The sequence below is a fragment of the Drosophila busckii genome, chromosome X (assembly GCF_011750605.1).
Source record: "Drosophila busckii strain San Diego stock center, stock number 13000-0081.31 chromosome X, ASM1175060v1, whole genome shotgun sequence".
NCBI classification, from domain to species: Eukaryota; Metazoa; Arthropoda; class Insecta; order Diptera; family Drosophilidae; genus Drosophila; species Drosophila busckii.
The window spans coordinates 7,313,553-7,335,531 of record NC_046608.1 but is presented as its reverse complement, the minus strand read 5'-3'; the positions used below and the strand labels follow the sequence as shown (position 1 = coordinate 7,335,531).

Sequence of the window (21,979 nt, the reverse complement as noted above, 5' to 3'; positions counted from 1 at the left end):
TTACGACGACTTTACGACCCACAAATGCTGACAACTTTCAATTAGTTTTACATATCGAAACATGCATCTAATAATTTCGGTAGTCCGGAAATGACTCACGTGACATAAAGTTGGCAATCAGGTAAAGCAAAAGCACAAATGGCAAATCAGATATCTAATATAATTACAAGTTTCACTAGAATGCCCAACTACAAGCAGTTTAAACTTTATCAAGGGCTAGTCTTGCCACTAAAAGAGAAAATAGTCTTATCTAAAAACAGCTCTCGCAGCTGCTGCTATATATATATATATCTAAGCAAGAGCGTAGTATGCATAACTTACAAATTCAAAATTCTCTAAATTTTTTATTATTTTTGAGATCCAACAGCATTAGAAAACTTTCAGAACATATTACAACATCAACTAGAAATTCAATAGTCTTGTTTATCTATTTACAAACATGGGGCTTTAAAGTTTTGCTGAACAAACTGTAAGTCGACAACTGCAATAATTCGCTTTTACAATTGCTTTCAAACTGTGCGCGCGCGCTCCCTAAGCAAACATTTCACAAGTCCAACAATTAAATAGTTAGTTCTAAAGCTATGCACATCTATCTTCATATATAGAACATATAAATTATACAATTTAACAGCCTTAGGGGCTGGTCACTGCTGTGATTTATGTGCCTTGCCACTGCCAATTGGGACAGCTCAATTGAGCGTCTGTTCTGAAAAGCTGACCAAAGCTGTTTACAGCAAATTTATGTCACAAAATCAATTGTCCGACACGCAACAATAAAAACAAGCCCCGCAGTCGAGTTTGCGACCCCTAAGGGGTCAGCTTGGCCATCCATCCATCCATCCTTGCCTTGCCGTCAATCGAAGTTGAACTTTGCATCTTTTGTTTAGCGTCGTCGTCGTCGTCGTCGCCGCCGCTGTCGTCGTCACGTCGCTAATCCTCAGCAGGCGCGTTGCATAATTTAACAGTTCACTGAACCGCCGAAAATAAAAACCCTGACGCGCTGTCCTAGGACATCATGCTTATAATGAAGAGGTCAGTTTCGCACGCTGGACCCGGTCGGTTGGTTGATCGGTCGGCCGCTTGTTTGTTTTTGTTTTTCCTTTTGATGTTGATGTTGTTGCAGCTAAAGGATTATCAAGCCCGCAACATGGGCGCGAACTTGCGGTATCTTTGCCTTTTTCTTGATCGCTAGCCAGCTGCGCTGCCACGCAACTCCTTGCGCGGCATTCGTTACACGTTGTCGTTGCAGCAGTTTTGTCGTTTGTCCTTTTGTGCGCTTGTGTTTTTTAATGGGCCACAGGATGCGGTTGCCTTGCCGGCCACTGTTTCGATTTCACTTTCTGTTTATGCCCAGTCACATCCTGTCACATATCCTGTCACATGATAAATGAATTGATTTCCAGCCAGCTTCCCACTATCCCGAGACTTGAAGCAATGCGGAGCAAATGTCAACCTTATAGCCTAGCCATGACTTGCAGAATCTAACTCAGATTGCCTAAAACTAGAGCATTGTTTAAGACAGACTTCCCCTGATGCAGCATGGGATACCGTTAAAAAAAAAAGTTGAATCTATTAAAGCCCAACTGTATTACACTTACATGTAATTGTTGCCATTTTGTTGTAGCCTGAGCCCAATTGTCAAACGCCAAACAGCAGCAGCAGCAACAGCCGGGGTGTATACAAAGTTTTCCATAGCTGCTGCTGATCCTGGTCCACGTCCAGTCAAATGCAATTAAACACAATTGTGAAAGGGTTACATGCATTTAAAATTCGTTGGCATGCTCACTCATGTGCATTTAAATAACTTACATGTAATAAAAATCAAGCTTCATTACACGGGACATGGGAGCCGCGGGCTATGCGCTCCCTCCCTCCCTCTTTCGACCGCGCTGCTGCTCGCGCGTCTTTTGGTTTGACGGACAACCTCAGTGGGCAATTGCGGGCAACGTTTGCTTGTTGTTTTCTTAATTAAATTCGCTGCTTTTCCTTGGGAGTTGAAGCGCCGCGTTGCTTGATTAGCCCAAAAAATGCCAGCCCCTGGGCTCGCGTTTTTAAAAAAGGGTAGCCAAGCGCTAATCCAATTACCAATTGACCGAAATGTTAATATTGTTTTGTTTCTTTTTTTTTTTAAAGAAAAAAAAAAACGCCGTTGCGCAGCAGCATTCTCAAATTGCATAAAAATGGGCAACGCCTGCAGCGACTGCGACGCGGCAGCAGCAGCAGCAGTGATGATGATGATGATGATGACGTCGTCTACGTCTTTGAGCATCCGACATCTGTCCTTTGGGTGTTGCGCCTTCTTACACATTCATTCGCAGAGATTTTTCCACACACTTTGCCATTGTCTTCAAGCTGCCGTTATTGCGCCTCCTTCAACATTTTGTTTTTGCTTTTGCTTTCATTACAGTTGTTTTTTTTCTCTTTTCCTTCTTGGCATGTGCCAACGTCTTTGTTTGCCAATTGACATTTGCAGCTGCTTTTAAGGTAAATGCAGTTGTGTTTTAGGTTTTTTGTTCAAATTCCTTTAAATGTGCCAATTATGCTGATATTATTGCCGTTCTTACGTAAAAATAGACAATACGTATTTTTCAGCAGCTGATGCTGCCAACACCCACACGACACGCGCTATACTATAAATGAGCGCCATATTGCTTTTTCGCAAGCGCGCAGTCGCAGCATTGCCAGCTTGAAAAAAAGCTTCAGTTGGGAGTAAGTCAAAACACAACTGCTGGACAGCCATAAATTATTAATCATTTGTGTAATTTAAGATGCGCGGCTGCGCTCAACATGTATGTAAATATTTTTGAGTAAATATGTATAATGCGAGCATCGACAAAAACGGGACACTTTGAAATGCGGCTTAATTATATGGGGACACACATGCATATGTGTGTGTGTGTAAAGTCTGTAGGAATTGGTAAGAAAAACTCCCTAATTACAAACAAGATTTCCATTTCGACAAAAAAAGGGTTTGACGTAGGGTAGAGGGGCGACGGGCACTGATAAGACTTATGCAATTGCCGCAATTGAAGAATATTAAACAAAGCATATTGTTGTCATCAAACATTCCATAAATTAATCTTAGCCCCGCTAGTCGTTGCTACTTGTTTAAATACATTTTCTCAGTGTATTTGCTATTCAATAACGCAATCGAATTTTCAATCAATATTTGTGCTCGAATTTTCACTTTAGCTCAAAGAGCAGCAGTCTATGTACATATATTTGAAATGAACTTCACACAACCCTTAGCATTAAATTTGTTTAAACAACTGTGCAAATAGCTAGGCCTTGGGGTAACAATAACTATTTTTTTTCTAACTTTTTCTCTTTAAAAACGCTAAGCCCTTCAAACAAAATACAAACATGACAAAAAAAAAATTGAAATAAAAAACCAAATTAAATAAGGGAAAACTCAATAGTTTTGCACTATTGTTGTCGAAGCACCTGAGTGAATGTCGATTCCACCCCCCGTGACTTTGTTTAATTGTGCATTTTGCAATAATATTTGGATATAATATTTTTATTTTTTTTGTCCACATTAATCCCTTAACTGGTATTCACAGCTTTGTGAACATTTTTACAGATCAGTGCACGTGACAAAAAAAGTATTTTGAGTATTTCCGGTTAAGCTGACATAGTAGCCAAGCTAAATTTAAAATGCTTGTATTTAACTGTCAAGGCCTATAATGTCATTCGAGCCTTTCTAGTGTCGACAATTTTATTTTCTTTTTCAAATTTATTTTTTTTATATTAGTGTACTAATGAATTGATTTCACTATTTCGATTTACTTTTATTTATTTTCACGTACCTACTCGCAAAGGATAGATGCAAGAAAGCTGTATTAATATAGAAATGGATGATAATTCGAATGGATTAATAATATCATCGAAGGCTACAGCGAAGACAACATCTGAGCAGCAAGTGGACAAACCTTTACCATTTTTGTTATATTTGTCTCCAAGTCAGTGGGAGAGATCAGGGGCGGCTAAAAAGGAGAAAGAGACTGAATGCAAAGGGGTCAAGCGCTCCTGTACGAACGATCCGGAGCCCAACAAGAAATTGAAACGCACACACTTTTATAGCGAGGTCTACTTGAACCCGAAACCGTTGCAAACGGAAGACGTGAAACGTGGAGCCAATTGCATAATGGAACACTCGCTATGGATCGCCATGCAAGACAAACTAGTGGATCAGGAGAGGAAGAAAATAAAGCGCAAGCACAAGAAGAAGATGCAGCAGCCCCAGCCGCAGCAAGTACAACCACGAGAGGCAGGCTCTTGGACACATAAGCTACCAAAAGAGGAGTCTTCGGAAGATGAGCCACTAGATCAACCAAAAGAGCCAGGCTCGTGGGCACATAAGCTACCAAAAGAGAAGTCTTCGCAAGATGAGCCAGAAAAGCAACCAAAAGAGCCAGGCTCGTGGGCACATAAGCTACCAAAAGAGGAGTCTTCGCAAGATGAGCCAGAAGACCAACCAAAAGAGCCAGGCTCGTGGGCACATAAGCTACCAAATGAGAAGTGTTGGTTACATGATCCACAAGAACAACCGAAAAACCCTCTCTCGTGGGCACATAAGCTACCAAAAGAAGACTGCTGTTGTCAACACGAGCCAGAAGAGCATCTAGCAGGGCCTATCTCGTGGCTACCAAAGGAGTCTCTATCGAGGGCACATAAGCTACCAAAAGAGCCAGGCTCGTGGGAATATAAGCTACCAAAAGAGAAGTCTTGGCAAGATGAGCCAAAAGAGCAACTAAAAGAACCAGGCTCGTGGGCACATAAGCTACCAAACGAGAAGTGTTGGTTACATGATCCACAAGAGCAACCAGAAAACCCTCGCTCTTGGGCACACTGGCTAGCAAAAAAAGTGCTGTTGTCTACACGAGCCAGAAGAGCATCCAGAAGAGCCTATCTCGTGGCGACCAAAGGAGTCTCTCTCGAGGGCACATAAGCTACCAAAAGAGCCAGGCTCGTGGGCTCATAAGCTACCAAAAGAGAGTCAACATGGCAGAGAATGAGCCCAGACAGCCAGCACCTAAAAGAGCCAGGCTCGTGGGCACATAAGCTACCAAACGAGAAGTGTTGGTTACATGATCCACAAGAGCAACCGGAAAACCCTCTCTCGTGGGCACATAAGCTACCAAAAGAAGACTGCTGTTGTCTACACGAGCCAGAAGAGCATCCAGAAGAGCCTATCTCGTGGCTACCAAAGGAGTCTCTCTCGAGGGCACATAAGCTCCCAAAAGAGCCAGGCTCGTGGGCACATAAGCTACCAAAAGAGAAGTGTTGGTTACATGATCCACAAGAGCAACCGGAAAACCCTCTCTCGTGGGCACATAAGCTAGCAAAAGAAGACTGCTGTTGTCTACACGAGCCAGAAGAGCCTATCTCGTGGCAACCAAAGGAGTCTCTCTCGAGGGCACATAAGCTCCCAAAAGAGCCAGGCTCGTGGGCACATAAGCTACCAAAAGAGAAGTCTTGGCTACATGATCCACAAGAGCAACCAGAAAACCCTCGCTCTTGGGCACACTGGCTAGCAAAAAAAGAGTGCTGTTGTCTACATGAGCCACAAGAGCAAGCAAGAGAGCCAGACTCGTGGGAACATAAGCTAGTAGCGAAACCACTAAAGCGTGGAAACGATCTAGTACAGCAGCAAATGCTAAAATCAGGAAACGATCTACTACGGGTAGTACAGCTGCAACCATCAAAGCAAATTTACACGCTAATACAGGAGCCAGCACAGAAGCAACCACGACAAGAGAAACCCACGTGGCTACGGGAGGAGCTACCGGGGCAAATCAAGGCTAGACTCTGGCTCAAGGCGTCCACAAAAACCACCAAGAGCGCAAATCGTGCTCAGCCGCACAGAGAAACCAAAGGGGAGCCGCAGCCAGTGCAAGGAGCACAGTTACAAAGCACCAGAGGTCTAGCTCGGGAAAAGCGAGCAGAAAAACCAGTAGAAGAGTCAGATGATGAGTCTGAACAAGATTATGATAATAACAACAACAGCAGCGATGATAACGATAGCGACAACATGATTATTTCGGAAGGCGATGTGGGCAATGGAGCTGGGTCCAGCACAACGCAAAATGGTTGTTCCTTTGCGAACGAAAGCCAAACCGAATATCGTCCGGGTGGCTATCATCCCGTGAGCACTGGCGATGTGTTTCGTCATCGCTATTATCCTCTTCGCAAGCTCGGCTGGGGACACTACTCTACCGTCTGGCTGTGCTTCGATACTCGCGAGGATCGCTATTGTGCCATTAAGCTGCTCAAATCCGAGGAAGTCTATACAAATGCTGCACGTCATGAGATCAAGCTGCTGCGCTTCATAGCCACGCTTAACTGGCATCCATTGCACGAGCGCCTTGTGAACCTAACCGACAGCTTCACCGTCAAGGGCGTCAATGGCTCTCACAAGTGTCTGGTGCTCGATGTGCTGGGCGAGAATATGCTGACGCTCATACAGCGCTCCCAATATCATGGCATACCGCTGCACAATGTCAAGCAGATAGCACACCAGGTGCTGCAAGGTCTCAGCATGCTGCACGACGAGTGCCGCATTATACACACGGATCTCAAGCCGGAGAATGTGCTGCTCACAGCGAACGAGGAGACTGTGCGTAAGCAGGGTCACTTTGCTTGCCATAACTATTTGATGAACACAAGTCAAAATCAGGAAGAGGAAGATAAGCGCCGCGTGGCCAACGGGGAGGTGGCTCCCAAGTCGACACAGCAGAAGAGACGTACGCGTCTGCCCTTTTTCTACTCGCATATTAAATGGCTGCGTCAGCGTGGCGTTGCCGATCTGCTGCTGTTGGCCGAGCAGGGGCTGCTGACAAGAAAAATGGCTGTGGATTGTGTGACCAATAAGCTGCCCCATATTCCATTTAACGATCTGTGCATACTTACGCCAACGGATGTGGAGACTTTTAGGCAATTGCAGTTTCTGGAGCAGGTCGGCGAGGACGCCAAGAAGCGTGTCCAGACACGCAGCATGACGCGTGCCGAAAACCAAAGACGCGACGCCAAGCACAACATACAAGTCTCCAAAACGGTCAAGCTACTATTTGAAAGTCCGGAGAGTTTCATGCGCTATGTGCAGCAGCGCGTCAAGAAGGAGGATAGTGATGATACTGCTTATTGTCGCTATCTTAGTCGCAAAGCTCGTAAAGGCAAAAAGCCGCGGCGTCGCTCTAGCAGCCCATCCACCCCCAGGCCGGAGCCCAGACTGCATTTTGAGGAGTACAAGGATCCAGCGCTGGTGCCTTGCAAGGTGTCGGTGACCATTGCGGATGTGGGAAATGCTTGCTTCATCGGTAATCACGTATCCGAGGATATACAAACGCGCGAATATCGCGCTTTGGAGGTTATTCTAGGTGCTGGCTATAACACCTCAGCGGATATCTGGAGCGCTGCTTGTCTGATCTGGGAACTGGCCACGGGCGAGTATTTGTTTTACCCTAGCAAAGGGCCAAAGAATATATCACTTGACGAGGTACACCTTGCACTCATCATAGAGCTGTGTGGCGAGATACCAGACGCGGTTATCGATCGTGGTGAATATTCGAGTGACTTTTTTACCAAGGATCGCAAGTTGATCAATTGCAAGAACTTGAAGCCGCGCAGCATGCAGCAAATTCTAATGGAAAAGTTCAAATGGTCGCTAAAAAAGGCCAAGGAGCTTGAAAGCTTTCTTATGCCCATGCTGCGCTTAGATCCAGCATTGCGCTGTACGGCTCAAGAGGCACTGAATCATCCTTGGCTGCGTTTGGATCCTTAGGGCAACAAATCGCGCAAAGCCATATTATGTTAAAAATTTTAGTTGTAAAAGCGCATTGTAATGTTGGATTCTGCCAAAAGGACACACACGCACCCACTCACACACATACACGCGCCACCGCAGAGGCACTCACTTCACCTACACATAAACATCGCTCACACGAAATACAGAGTTAATGAAGTTGTAATGCAATTGACAATAAAGCGTTTATCAATGTATGTATATGCCTGATTGTACGCAATAAAAATATTAAATACAGTTGCTCTTACATATATAGGGAACAGAGTAATTTTTTTAACTTTTTAATGTGCGCCTTTTTTGTGATCACCAATAAGAAAACTAACTAACGATGCGCTAGAAGCACTGTTAGGCTTAACAGCATTTAGCCTGGGCCAATGTTAGAGCATTTTGGCGCTGATCTGTCCGCGGACATGTGGTGGTGATACGTGCTAATTTCGATAGGAAATGCGCTAGCACTGGCAAATGTTACCAATTTGTTGCTGTACTGTTCACGCGCTTATGGTGGTGATACGTGCTAATTTCGATAGAACATACCAACGATTATATCGATGTGTTTACAGCACTGTTAGCACAACATCATTTCGCTCAGGGCAATGTTAGTATTTCTGTTCGCGTGCTTCTTGCGGTGGTGATACGTGCTAATTTCGATAGAAATCGATTATACACAATTAGCATAACAGCATTTTGCTCAGGGCAATGTTAGCAGTTCTGTTCGCGCGCTCGGTGTGGTAATACGTGCTAATAAGATTCTTGAGCGAGTCTTACAACAGGATTTTTGTTTACTACTTGGTGCTGTCTGACAAATAAATGTATATATATATAATATATAAACAATAACACGCAACAATGCGGAAATATATTCACACACACAAACACATTCAGAAGTGCAAACAGACACAATTGTCATTGTCGTTCAAGGTTGTCCCGGCGTATTTGCCATTTGTATTACGCCTACGCGCAAAACTAATAGTTCAAATAGGCTAATGCATGCCTCTGGCTTATCATTGATAGCCAGATAATGACCTAGTGCCAAACAAATCAGCACTTGGAGCAATAATAGACGATAAAAGCAACTGCCTACTTGTTGCTGCTGACAACAACAACTGTGACGACAACTACTACGACTAACTCAGTGCTACATTGTTTTATAATACGTGCATTTTATATACAAACATACATTTTACAGATCAACATGCTCAACTAAATTGAAAGGCAATTACTAGGATTTGTTCGAAAGCGCGTGGCTAAAAGACAAGTTGTGCAAATTTAATGTCGTCAGTCGCGTTATTGTGCCGAAATTGTTTAAAGCTCAGCTCGCTCAGCTCATGGCGCCAGGCTAACGTTAGAGCCACCCTACCAACAATAACAACAACATCAGCAGCAGCACCAATACGGCTACTCCATAGCTCAAAAGCTGTCATCCGTTTGCAACAATATCCAAGCCAAAGAGTGCGTTTGTATCAAACGTAAGTTTATTTTAATTCATTTAATTCTGTTTAACAAATATGTACATTGTATTTTGTTTACAGCTTTCGCGTAATGGACACTCCACCCCACGTCTTCCGCGGCGTAGTTGATCGTTTCAAAGGCGTCACCGTGGATAGCCAGGAGGAGGCGCTAGCTGGCAATGCGCAATTCCAGGAGAAGCTAGAAAGTAAGCGATCACATACTTTGTATACTTAATGCTCATTATGTAATTATTTATTTGAATAGAGTCTTTGGCTTTTTGGACTACGAACGCCAACCGCGCGATTTGGTTTCGTGTGCACAAGCCGCAGGCCAGCTGGGTGCCCATTCTAACCGACTCTGGGTTTGATTTTCATCACACACGTAATGGTGCTGTCATCATGTACCGTTGGCTGCCAACACACGAGTCCAGCAACTTACCGCATTATGCTCACACACTGCTGGGCGTCGGGGGATTAGTGGTGAATGATCAGCAGCAAGTGCTGGTCGTCTCTGATCGCTATGCCATGATACCCAATAGCTGGAAGCTACCTGGCGGCTATGTAGAGCCCCGTGAGAATTTTATAGATGCGGCCATACGCGAAGTGCAGGAGGAGACCGGCATTTGCACCACCTTCCAGTCGGTCATCTGTCTACGGCATACGCATGGCGGTAATTTTGGCTGCTCAGATATTTATATGGTCATCAGCCTCAAGCCGCTCAATCTGGACTTTCAGCGCTGTGAACGTGAAATCATGCGTGTCCAGTGGATGCCTGTCGAGGAGTTCTTGCAGCATCCACAAGTGCATGAGACGAATCGTCACTTTATGCGCACCTATCTGGATTATCAGCAGCGTGGTCTGACGCTAACCTGTCGCCAGGGCGTGCATCAAATACTGAAAAAGGAATTCAATTTGTATTTTATTGACGAGGCTAAAGACGGTTCTGAGGCCAATCAAGTGCCTGGTTAATAATGCAATTACTTGCATAATTCCATAGTGTTTATTTTGTAAATAGCCTTCCGCACAAATCAGCAAATGTGTATATAAATTAGTAGCTAATTTTTTTGTAGTGCAATTTCTATGTTTTCCATGTGGCGCCAATAAACGAAACAAAACAAATAACAACTCCGGCTGTCGCTTACCGATAACAAGTTCTTATATGCTATATATTAAGCTGCTCAATAGCTCTTTGAAAATATAAAACATAAGAAGCTTATTTTGTGTGTATTGTGTGTGTGTGTGTATGCGACACTAGAAATTTGACTCCGCTTCTGCCGGCTACAGACCCGTGAGCTCGGAGAGTGGCCAGATGCGGCAGACAACTCGGCTGCGTATTAGGCCCAATGGTATGGGTCCGTAATAGCGTGAATCTGAACTGTTGCCTTTATTGTCACCCTCGATCCAAACACAACCGCGAGGCACATAATCCGTTACCATGGACATCTCCATTGGCTGCTTGGTGGAAGTGGACGTCGACTCAGCTTCCAATGGATGTGGCTTCAGTGTGTTGATCTTCTCCCCAGATACGGCAACAATGCGCTTACAAATAAACTGATTGGCATTTACCGGTGATACGGCGATGATTATGTCGCCCGACTGATAGCTGCGCCAATGCTTGGACAATCGTTCTGTTAACAGCACATTGTCCGAGAAGAGTGTTGGTTCCATCGAAGGTCCTTTGCACTACAATAACAATAACAGTTAACTGCAGCAGTCAGCCAATTTAGGAACGAGCAACCTCTACTTACCAAGACAAAGTCACCCACATACTCGAATGTACAGTGTGTTATGCTGGCATATGCGATGGTGTAGCGGGCTAGTGTGCCTAGACGTGATAGCACTGTGTAACCCATACCCATCTTCATGACAGATCTGCTGAAGCTGGGAGCAGAGGGGGGGCGGTGCGATACAACGAGCCACCACCACCACTCAGTGCATTATTAACTAAAAAAGCAATAATAACAAATGGGTAGTGAGTGGCAGCTGTTTTTTGCCAGGGCTGCTGCACAACACGCTGGAACAGCTGCTGCGTTTGTGACCAGGGCTGCACAGTTGAGCAAGTTCAATTGCTGTTTGTTTTTTAGCGCCTAACTCAAATTATAATTGACAAATTTCACAAAAATTTTGCACACAAAAATCTATTTATTATTTCATGTTCCACTAATGACAATTTATGTTAAACAACAATATTTTGAATACTAACGCATTACAAATGTTTTTCATGCAATTTGGATTTTTCGTTTTTGTTTCAACAGATCTCGCCCTTTAGTAGGTACCAAGAGTTTTTACAACTAATATTACGATTTACACATACACGTATTGAATAATATATTTGTTTATAGAAGTTTGCTCAATATTGAATGGTAAATTGTATATTGTTTAATATATATATATTTAGTGAGTCAAATAAATTCAAATTTACTCGTTAACTTAGGCAAATAAATATATAATTACAATCACTCAAAATAAAAACGCCCACCCGCCCCAAAAACTAAAATAAATATAAAACTAAAAATATACAATATTACAAAATAATATGTCAACAATTGCAATAGCGCATATATAAATAACTAAAGTTTGACTAAGATTAGTAAGTTAGTTTTCTTTCTTGTTCTTCTTTCATACATATTTTGTAGTTGTTTTCTTCTATTTAGATTTGTTTAGTTTTTTGGAATCAAAAGTGCTGCACTTCATTTTATGGAAGTTACTCAAGTTTCTTCCCAGCGTTAACTGGTCCGTCACCCTTCAGACGCTTCTCCTGTCGCTCGCGCACATCCACAGCGGCCAAGTCAGCGCCAGCTACATAAGCATGCATAACAGAGATCAAAGCCTTAATTACCGCAAATGGCGCGGTAAGGAAAGCCAATATTTTGAACAGTGAAGCACCGAGTACTGTACATTATTAACAAAGATAAGATAAAAAAAAAATAATCTTCGATAGCCAAAGATAAGTCAATGTACTTAGTTAGTACTTACTCAACGGTCCGTATGTAAAATGCAATAAATACAAACAAACATAGAAGAGCTCATTGACGCAGCACATGAAGGTCAGCACATCCTTTTGGTAATAGATGCGCATAACAAAGTTATCATTGACCTTGTGCGATACGCGTCCAACCACAACGCTTCTGCAAAATCAAAGACCACAACGTTTTAGTAAATTAGCCACGAGTAATTGAATTATCAAACTAACGTTTGCATGTAGAGCCAATGGCAGGCAACATCAATAGCGATGGACAGCTGGAACCAGAACATATACTTGGGATAGAAATAGGCCAGGGTGACCAGTAGACCTGTAGTGCCACAGCGATCCGTCAATTGATCCAGCATTGCGCCAAACCGAGTGCCTGCCAAATAGAGAAATATGTTAATTGCTCATTCATAAATTTAGACACGTATAAACAAATATTTATTTATGATGCCGGCTCATGAGTCAGCTATTGATTGACGTTTGCCAAATGGATTGCCAATGGGCTTCGTCTTGCTTACTCACTTTGATTAAAGGCGCGCGCTGCATGGCCATCAACTGCATCCAGCAGTGCACTTATTATATAACACCACCCGGCGATCACGTAGTTCGTTGACATAAACCAAAACGCAATGAGTGCCAAAACGATTCGCGCATAACCTGTAAGAGTCAAAAACAACAATGTACCATCAGAAATGCCAAAATTCACACACACACACAAACACAGCTACGTATGCATATGAGACACGCAATCAATACTGCTGCATGTGTATTGCATTTGACAGGTTGCAACGCAAGCGCCACCTATCAGCGCTAATTGAATTAGGAAGCTGTCTAAGCAACAACAACGGTAACGTTGTTTGTATACACACACGCAGAATTTGTTTGAATGTCCAATACATAACAAACACATACACACACATGCATAGCGCACCTTTATTGTGACTTCATAATTAAGTAGCAGATAACAAAAGCCGCGAGAGCTATGCAAATGTGTTTGAATTAAAGTACACTGGCTATGTCGTGTTTGCATTTTAATTTAAACAATTGCAGCAATTGATTTTAGGTACACTTTGTCTTTTCATTTTTGCCAACATTCAATTTTGTTTACCAATTCCTAACTTACCAATTAAATTGGGCACGAAAATAAAAACGTTATCGTGTTCTGGTGTGGCCATTTTAGATAGCGTTTGGTTAACGTTTTAGCAATCAATACGCTATATCTTTTATTTTAATTAAATGCGTGGCGGCGCGCTTAGCTCAACCGTGAATATGACGTGCGTTGCAATATTCTTTTACGTTCTGGTTCTGTGTTCTTAAGTGCAAAAAAATGGCGCTGTATGTATAGCAAAACAGCTGTGTACTGTTAGTGTTGTAAACTGCCAGGTGAGTTGACCTTACGCATATGCAAAGGCTAAGGTTAGCGAAGTGTGTGAATTGCAGCTCAAGCTTCTAAGCAGCTAATATCAAAAACTTAGCTACTAACCAACAATATTGCCCGATTTCAGTTAATTTTTTCTAAATACTATGCATCTTGTGGTATGTTAAGCTTTTTGTGACGTCACAAGCTGCACTTACTACACCTGCATATTGCTCTACGTTGCACATTGTCCAACACTGTTGGCTGTTGATGTTTTTTGTTTTGACAAATTCCAAATCCAAAATTTAGCACAGAGAAAGCTTATTAAGTTAAATGCAGAAAAATGTCAAACAGTACATGCATATAGACATTATGGATAAGCTACGCGGCAGCAGTAATGCTGCCGGCAGTGGGCAGACCTCGGAGCAGCAGATCGACCATTATCCAAAAAATTTTATAGAACAATATTTGCGAGCTTCAACAAAAATCAAAAAAATCGAACGAGTGGTCTTCTTTAAGTAAGTAATTTAACAGCATATTTAACAGCTTTACATAATTGCCTTTAATCGTTTGTTCAATAACAGACGCTTTGCTCCCAATGTGGCCGACGTGCAGGCAGAGTTCCAGCGCTTGGCTTACAAATTTGAGGAATCTGGCATTATGCAGTATGCAGCCATGTGCCACATAGGCTTTGCCAAGTGCGAGTCCTTTAATGGAGCAGCTCAGCGCGAGTCTGAGGCTTATGTGCGTGCGGCACGCGGTTTCCTGAAGGCACACAACGAGTTCCGCCAGCTGCACTTGCGCAGTGGACAAAATGGATTTCGTGAGGGCGCGCTGCACTGTTATCACAAGGCTGCGGAACGTGTGGCCGATACGGGCGTCTTTAAGGCGGCCGTGTTGCGAGAGCTGCAACAACTGGAGCGACAGTTGGAGCGCACCAGTAGCTTTGCCTCGCCAGCCCATCAGATAAACGAACTGGAGCTGAACGCAGACCTGAGCATTCAACGTGCAGACTATCGTGGTGGGCTGCAGCAATTAGATGATATTGTGGACAATATTTATGAGCGTCGTGCGCCGTTAATGTACGAAGAGCTGCTGCGTCGCGTTGAGGTGCTGCGTCTGCTGCTGTTGGTGCATCTCAATTTACCACCTGCACGTCAATCGCCCGCACACATTAAGCTAATAGAGTACTACTATACATTGGCACAATTTGAGACGCCGCTGAGCCCCCGGACACCTCGGAAGGGCTATAGCAATGAGCCTGTGGAGAAGCCCGGCGCCTTTGTGCCACAAGAGCAACAGAGTGTGCTAGCGGAGATTATCTGCTGCTGGGTGGAACGCAAAATGTGCGATCTGAAGCATTTGATGCATAGTTTCGATTTGGAATTTAGCTCCATTAGCCAGTCAGAGCGTCAGCTACTAAAAACTATTCACGCCGAGTTATCTAAAAATTACTAAAGCAGCCGCCCTGGGGGCCAAGCTACTGTATATTCTAGCTTATTGTATTTGTATATCTAACGTTTAAGTATATAATCGAGTCTACCAACTAAAATTTTCAACGTGCCTGCATTCACTATGTAAACTACATATATACATATGGGGATATGTTCGTATAATAATAAAATGAGATAAAAGTCAAATTTTAGCTTTTGTCTATTTGATTTTTATTAGTTTTACTGTATGCAGCTTGCTTGCCTGTATATATTTTTTATACATATATATTTTTTATTTTTTCAATTTAGACATGATAAATTTTAATTCTACAAATTGTTTGCTGTTCTGTGTGTGTTTCCATTTCCTGGTCAATCGCATGAGCTTAGAATTGTATTTTGCTTATGTATAAAAAACGAGAGAAAAAAAATTGCTCCTTGGACTGCATTTTTATGACTATAACTAGCACAACATACATATGCCTGTATAATTTGTTTATATGTTCTATGCGCATTAATTTATTAAATACGTATGTATTTGTATGTGTGCTTTAAGCGATTTCCAGCTAGTTTGCTTGCTGATTGTAGTGTGTCTGGGGTAGGGGAGAATAGCTAGAGGCATTTGTTGTTATTTTTTATTAACTGTGCCTAATGCATTAAATATACATTTGCTATCGTAGTTATGTTCAGTGTAAATAAATTACAAGTAAATATAAATTTGAAACCTAGCGCAGCGTAAAAAACACAAAATAATATATGTGTATGTATGCATATATTTGTTTTATATAAATAATTAATTATAAAACAAAAATTACTTTGGCGTCAAGCCACAAAATGTGGCCCAAGCGCAAGATCACAAGCAGTTTTTTCCTTTTCTCTTTCGTTCAAGCTAATTAATATTATTATTATATTTTTGTGGTTGTTGCTAATATTGTTATTTAGTTGCTTGCCTCACATTTTATTTAATTTGATTTAAATTGACACAAGAAACTAAAAGAAAATAAATTCACCTAAAAATTTGTGTGTTTGTGTTGTGTGAGAGAGAGTGGTGGAGTTTTATTTGTTGTTGTTGTTTTCTTGTTGTTTACATGACTTCACTATAGCGTAGTGTAAACTTAGCGCAGTAGCAGCGAGGGACAGAGATAGACAACTCGTATGGACAGCGAAAGAGAGAGAGACAGTATAATAGTAGAGAAGCAATGCCTATGCCTGTAACTTTAACTGTATTGACTTGTCTGATTGTTGTGTGTGTCGATGTGTGTGTGTGTGTGTATGCTTCTATCTACTTGGCCGCCTTGGCCTTTTTCTCATTCTCCGAGGTAATCTTGTTCTTCAAGTGATCCTTGTAGTCCAAAATGCCGCCCTTCCACTTGGTCACCGTTTCCTTCTCGCATACCCAAATCTCTTCAGCCACCTAAATAGATAAACAAGATAGATTACAAAGTTAACCACACGCATTACTAATTAATTACCTGATTAATTAGACGGAAATCATGGCTAACTAGCACCATGCCACCATCGAAATCGTTGATGGCCAGCGCCAGCGCATCAATGGTCTCCATATCCAAGTGATTGGTAGGTTCGTCAAGCAGCAGCAAATGCGGCACTTGCCATGCCAGCCAGGCAAAGACAACACGACACCGCTGGCCATCTGATAGCTGGCGTATGGGACAGACCTGCTGGCGACCCGTTAGACCATAACGTCCAATGATCTTGCGCATCTCCTCCTTCTCCTTGACTTCGGGAAAAGCGCGCATCATGTACTCCAGCGGACTGGCATCCAAGTCAAGCAGCTCATGCAAATGCTGATGGTAGCGAGCGATGCGCAGATGTGAGTTCTTGCGTATCATGCCCGATGTGGGAACCAGATCGCCATAGAGCAGCTTCAACAGCGTCGATTTGCCAGCACCATTGGGACCCACAAGCGCCAGACGTGTGTCCAGATCGATGCCGAACTCTAGATTTTTATAAATCCAAGGCGTCTCATCGTTGTAGCGGAAGTGCACATTCTGCATAAAGAAATAAATCAAATGATAATCCAAACATATTTTATATATGCAAATAGTTTACGCGGCAGCTTACCTGAACCATAATGACTGGCGGTGGCACCTTGCCACATGAGGGGAAGTAGAAATTCAGATTCTTGTCATCCGATACCTTCTCGGTAAGTCCATTGGCAACCATTTTGGCGAGCGTCTTCTCCTTGGACTGTGCCTGACGCGCCAGTTTCGCTGAGCCGTGACCAAAGCGCGCAATGTAGTTCTTCATATGTGCAATTTGATCCTGTTCCCAGTTGTACTGCTTGGTTTGATTCTCCTGCAGCTCCGTGCGTGTGCGAACAAAGGCTTCATAGTTGCCCGTATAGTATTTCAAGCGCTTGTTGGTCAAATGGATAATGTTTGTGCAGACGCCGTTGAGGAAATCCTGTGAATGCGAAATGAGCACAAGGATGCGCTTATATGTCTTCAGCTCCTCTTCCAGCCAGACACAGGCATCCAGATCCAAGTGATTTGTAGGCTCATCCAGCAGCAGCAGATGCGGCTTGACAAACAGAGCACGTGCCAAAGCAATGCGCATTCGCCAACCACCTGCAGCAGATTAAGAGTGGGTTTTAGCCAAGAGCATTAGATTAGCGTTAGCGAAGCTGCCTTACCTGAGAAATCCTTGGCTTGTTTGTGTTGCATGGCCTTATCGAAGCCCAGACCGTTTAGAATACGCGCCGCCTTAGCCTCAGCCTGATCGGCAGACATATCGTCCAAACGCTCATAGACATCCATTAGCTGCTCCTGTGCATCATCCTCTTCACTCATGGCCAGCTCTTCAGCCAGTTTCTCCAGCTTGATGCGCTCCTCATCCACCTCCATGACGCACTGCAGCGCACTCTTCGAGCTCGCCGGAATTTCGCGCGTCAAATGGAATATATCAATGTGTGATGGTATGGGGACTTCACGATTACCCAGCACCGCAAGCAGCGACGATTTGCCGCAACCATTGTAGCCAATCACACCATAGCGACGCCCACAGTTCAACTCGAGCATGGTGTCCTGCAGCAGCTCCGAGCCAAAGAAGGTTATCGAAAAATTGGCAATCTTAACATCACGCGACCTTGGATGCACAGCCAGTGAGCCGGTGCAGGAGCGCGCCTCGGCGCTAATGCGTGCCTCCTCCTCCAACTTGGCGCACAGCTTCTCCTCCTCGGTCAGTTCGGGCTCCACGCCATTTGTCTTCTTCGTTGACGGTATTTGTTGGATCTTCTTGTTGCGTGCATCCTTTTTGCGTTGCGCATCACGTTTCTTAGCGTCCGACGGCATATTTTCTTATTTTTTTAATATTTATATATATATTATATGTATTTTAGTTTTGTCTATTTGCGTTACAATACTTTTGGGGTCTCCAATCGAAATGTGTGAGTGAATGTGTTGCCTAAAATTTATATAGTATTTATATTTATATGTATCAATTTATATATTTGAAAATTTGTGTGCAGCTGTGCGTGCGTGTGTGCTATAAATGAAAATAAATCAAAATACAACGCTTTCAATCAAATGGAAGTAGTTGCAAAATGCATAAAATTTCCCTAGAATTAACCCCTCAATTTCCTTGACAACAACGCATTCTTATTCGAAAAGACGTATTGCCTAATCTAACTAAACGCTACAACAACACTTTTGCTGCTGATCGCTCTCTCAATTTTTTTTTTGCGCTTTCCCTTTGTTTCGTATCCAGCTGCAACTTAATATTTGGAACGAATGGAAACAGACTGACGTCGCAGCACAAGCAGCTGGCAAACGTTTGTGCTAAAATCCAAACGTTTTAGCCGAAATGCATATGGTTTTTTAACTGATGCCATTTACTCAACTCTCATTTTTGCCTGTTGCCGCGTCACATTTCAATCTCTCATTAGCGTAATTTAATGAATCACATCTCTTGCTTGCTGATGCGGGGAAAATACCGCGCTGCGCATTCACACTCTTTTTGCAAGAGAGCGAGGAACACGAGGGTGTAAAATTGCAACACATACACGCGCTTGACAACAACACAAACACATTATTTCAGTTACAGCACACGCACACACTCATATTGACGTAGTTTTAATACATAAATGTGCATTCATGTGAACGATATTGAACTTTCCATGGCACTATGTCTCACCTTAAAAATTTTGCGTTGGCTTTTTAAAAAAAATAGAACGCGTCACGCATTAATATCGAAACCAATTTAATAACTGTTGGATTCTCAATGCTGATCCGGGGGCTCGCAAGTTCTGGGGGCTGCTTTGCTTCACAACGGAACAGGAACACGCCAAGCACACACACACCGACTGCAGACACGTGTTTATTAGATACTAGTGATGTGGAAAATTTAGTGTTTTTATATTATATAAAACTATCGATATTTATACTTACATATTTCACAATTCTATAGCTTCTGGAGCCCAGTTTACGCGTGTGATCAATGACATATGTATATATTTGTATCTTATTTATTTTCATTTACAAAAATAATAATAACTTCAGTTATAATTGTCACTTGAGGCACTATTCCAAAAGTGGGCGCGCAGTAGGTTGTGAGTTTGAAAATTAATCAAAATTATATCGGTTTGAAAATTGAATCGCTAGGTAAGTAAGATTTATGCCAAAATTCAGATAATAAATAATATGAACAAAGGTAAAAAAAAATATCTATCGATAACCATATTTTTAGAATCATCAGCTGTTTTTTAGGATATGCTATCAACTACACATCGAGTATTTGTGTTACCTAACTTAGCACACTGTCATCCGCGCGGAGTTTAAAATCAAACGTAAAATTCAAAATGGTGTATGTTATCTGAGCGCACAATTGGCTTTATTGTTTTCCTTTTATTTGTTTTGTGAGTTAATACAAGCAATTTGAAAAGTTTAAGTGACTGTTAATTAAAAGTGCTCTAACGCTTAACGTGGAAAATGCTGGAAACTAAAAGCATTGCAGCATTGGCATTTAATGAAACGCCGCGCAAGCGCAAAAGAGAAACTGGTCCTGTGGCTGTGCCACCCTTAATTAACGAAAAGGTTGCAGCTGCCGCTGCACCTAATGCGTCATGCTTCACCAACGCTGCCTTCAGCTCGACGCCAAAGAAACTGATCGCTCGGCGTCGTGGTCAAAAGGAAAATGCCAGCATAAATCCGTTCTGTGGTCATCCTGGTCTAGAAATAAAGTCAATTGCGGATTTGGCAACAGCCAAAAAACCAGAGGCCCCATCGCTGAATCCCTTTGAAGTGGTACGTCAGCCTTCGAAGAAGAAAAAACACGAGCTGGCTTGCTTTGAGAATCCTGGACTCAATCTGGAACTGCCAGAGCGGCAGTTTAATCCCTTTGAGGTAAGTGTGTAACTTTTAAAGGAGAAGTGTATGCTTACTTGGCTGCTTGCAGGTGGTACGCAGCGTGGCCACGCCCTCCCAGTGTTTTGTCAACGAGGCGTTGAATATAAAAGCCAGAGATGCACCAGCCTCGCTGAATCCTTTTGAGATTCGTCGTCCCAGCGATGTATCAGTAGCGGCTTACAATCCCGATGGTGTGGACAATCCAGCGCTGGCCGAAGAGCCCTTTCCTACAAACCTGAAGATTGGACTTCCGTTTGCACCTACAGTGGGCTGTCGCATCGACTTTCATGGCATGTCGCTGGCTCAGTTGACGCCCAGCAAGCTGTTGGCCGACAAGCTGGTCTTCTCGCCAGTGCCGCCAGTGCCAGCAAAGCGCTCGCTGGGCGCCATCAGCGAGGAGAGCAGCATGGATATAGGCAAAGAATTAGATCGCTATCAGCTGGAGCTGGAAAATAGCATTAATGAAGCAAAACTTCGGAAGAATGGCGTTGTGCTGGAACGCACGGATACAGAGGTGAAGCTGGTGGTAGAGCAGCAGCAGCAACAGCAGCAGGATCAGGAGCAGACGGAGAAGCGTATTGTGTGCACCATGCGTCGACGCACGCTGACCGAGATCAAAGAAATAGCTGATGAGCTACCACATGAGCAAGAGCAGGAAGCAGAGCAACCGTCAACGCAAGAACTGGCGCTGGCTGAGCTGGAGGAGGGTGGCGATGTGGCTTACGCTTCGGAGTCCGAGGAAGAGGAGGAGCCTGCTCGCGAGCTTGATTTCAAGGCACCCACGCGCTTTGTGCGTGCTTATCGTCCAGCAGCAAGCAGCGGCGGCGGCGGTGGTGCTTCGGTCAATGCCATAGCAGGTAGCAAGGAATCATTGCAGTCCATAGCCTCCAGCAAGTCGTCCAAGTCCACAGAGGGCAGAGCTAGCCAGAGCGTAAAGCAAATAATACGTAAGTCCATACGTCGCTTAATTCATCCCAAGCAGCAGCAGCCAGAGCCTGAGCCAGAGGAGGAGCAGCAGCAGCATCATCATCACAATATTATTAGCAGCATACGGCATAGTCTGCGCAGGCGCCCGCATAAGCCACAGTCCGAGCAAGAATACGCCGTGGCGGATGTATCCATAGTGGACAGCAGCGAGCGCACATTGAAGCTGCGCTCCAACATTCCACAAACGGAGTACATGCGCATAGAGCAGCTGACCAACGAGAAGAAGCATACACTGCGCAATAGCATACGCCGTAGTACGCGCGACGTACTGCGTCATGTGTTCCACAAGAGCCAGGATGCCTACACGACAGCCAAGTGAGGCTCAACAGCAAATATTTAACAATAACTTAAGCTTAGTTTCCACCCCAAAGATTGTCTACAAAACAAACGAAGTTCGAACAGCTTTTGCTGCTCATTATTCAATTTTATATATCTTTTATCTTATAGTTAAGTAATTTTTTTAATGTTTACTTTACAAATTTATATATTTTATATACTTCAGCTCAAACACGATCGTGTGTAGACGCTGCTCTTAATATTTTCAAAATGTTCATTATCAATGCACTTAAGCTTACTTTTTTTTTTATACAACAACAACAACATTTGTTTGCACGTTTAT

At 43.3% G+C, this 21,979-nt stretch overlaps 8 protein-coding genes across 8 annotated transcripts; 5 read left to right on the top strand and 3 right to left on the bottom strand.

Moving 5' to 3' along the window:
- Positions 1–385: 385 nt before the first annotated feature.
- Positions 386–4,951, top strand: LOC108607026 (proteoglycan 4-like). The gene is made up of 2 exons (XM_017997615.2): positions 386–469; positions 3,827–4,951. Exon 2 carries the CDS (start codon positions 3,827–3,829, stop codon positions 4,949–4,951), a length of 1,125 nt encoding a protein of 374 aa, XP_017853104.2. The 5' UTR covers positions 386–469.
- A 705-nt stretch (positions 4,952–5,656) lies between these two features.
- On the top strand, positions 5,657–7,783 carry LOC117134914 (SRSF protein kinase 3-like). Its single transcript, XM_033294384.1, has one exon. It carries the CDS (start codon positions 5,657–5,659, stop codon positions 7,781–7,783), a length of 2,127 nt encoding a protein of 708 aa, XP_033150275.1.
- Positions 7,784–8,498: 715 nt separating this feature from the next.
- LOC108607195 (nudix hydrolase 2) lies at positions 8,499–10,367 on the top strand. Its single transcript, XM_017997856.2, has 4 exons — positions 8,499–8,613; positions 8,991–9,270; positions 9,334–9,458; positions 9,518–10,367. The coding sequence occupies exons 2-4, from the start codon at positions 9,074–9,076 to the stop codon at positions 10,219–10,221; spliced, it is 1,026 nt and encodes a 341-aa protein (XP_017853345.1). The 5' UTR covers positions 8,499–8,613; positions 8,991–9,073; the 3' UTR covers positions 10,222–10,367.
- Positions 10,368–10,460: 93 nt separating this feature from the next.
- On the bottom strand, positions 10,461–11,618 carry LOC108607196 (mitochondrial inner membrane protease subunit 1). The gene is made up of 2 exons (XM_017997857.2): positions 11,001–11,618; positions 10,461–10,935 (listed from the first exon to the last, which is right to left on the bottom strand). Exons 1-2 carry the CDS (start codon positions 11,115–11,117, stop codon positions 10,531–10,533), a joined length of 522 nt encoding a protein of 173 aa, XP_017853346.1. The 5' UTR covers positions 11,118–11,618; the 3' UTR covers positions 10,461–10,530.
- Positions 11,619–11,780: 162 nt separating this feature from the next.
- LOC108605955 (CDP-diacylglycerol--inositol 3-phosphatidyltransferase) lies at positions 11,781–13,533 on the bottom strand. The gene is made up of 5 exons (XM_017995775.2): positions 13,347–13,533; positions 12,746–12,880; positions 12,446–12,599; positions 12,229–12,380; positions 11,781–12,144 (listed from the first exon to the last, which is right to left on the bottom strand). The coding sequence occupies exons 1-5, from the start codon at positions 13,396–13,398 to the stop codon at positions 11,957–11,959; spliced, it is 681 nt and encodes a 226-aa protein (XP_017851264.1). The 5' UTR covers positions 13,399–13,533; the 3' UTR covers positions 11,781–11,956.
- Positions 13,534–13,835: 302 nt separating this feature from the next.
- LOC108605757 lies at positions 13,836–15,209 on the top strand. The gene is made up of 2 exons (XM_017995559.2): positions 13,836–14,098; positions 14,165–15,209. Exons 1-2 carry the CDS (start codon positions 13,914–13,916, stop codon positions 15,036–15,038), a joined length of 1,059 nt encoding a protein of 352 aa, XP_017851048.1. The 5' UTR covers positions 13,836–13,913; the 3' UTR covers positions 15,039–15,209.
- Positions 15,210–16,021: 812 nt separating this feature from the next.
- On the bottom strand, positions 16,022–19,433 carry LOC108607228 (ATP-binding cassette sub-family F member 2). The gene is made up of 6 exons (XM_017997905.2): positions 19,417–19,433; positions 19,163–19,355; positions 17,664–18,433; positions 17,093–17,598; positions 16,483–17,019; positions 16,022–16,424 (listed from the first exon to the last, which is right to left on the bottom strand). The coding sequence occupies exons 3-6, from the start codon at positions 18,319–18,321 to the stop codon at positions 16,293–16,295; spliced, it is 1,833 nt and encodes a 610-aa protein (XP_017853394.1). The 5' UTR covers positions 18,322–18,433; positions 19,163–19,355; positions 19,417–19,433; the 3' UTR covers positions 16,022–16,292.
- A 315-nt stretch (positions 19,434–19,748) lies between these two features.
- LOC108605727 lies at positions 19,749–21,776 on the top strand. Its single transcript, XM_017995519.2, has 2 exons — positions 19,749–20,370; positions 20,423–21,776. Exons 1-2 carry the CDS (start codon positions 19,957–19,959, stop codon positions 21,677–21,679), a joined length of 1,671 nt encoding a protein of 556 aa, XP_017851008.1. The 5' UTR covers positions 19,749–19,956; the 3' UTR covers positions 21,680–21,776.
- Positions 21,777–21,979: the final 203 nt, after the last annotated feature.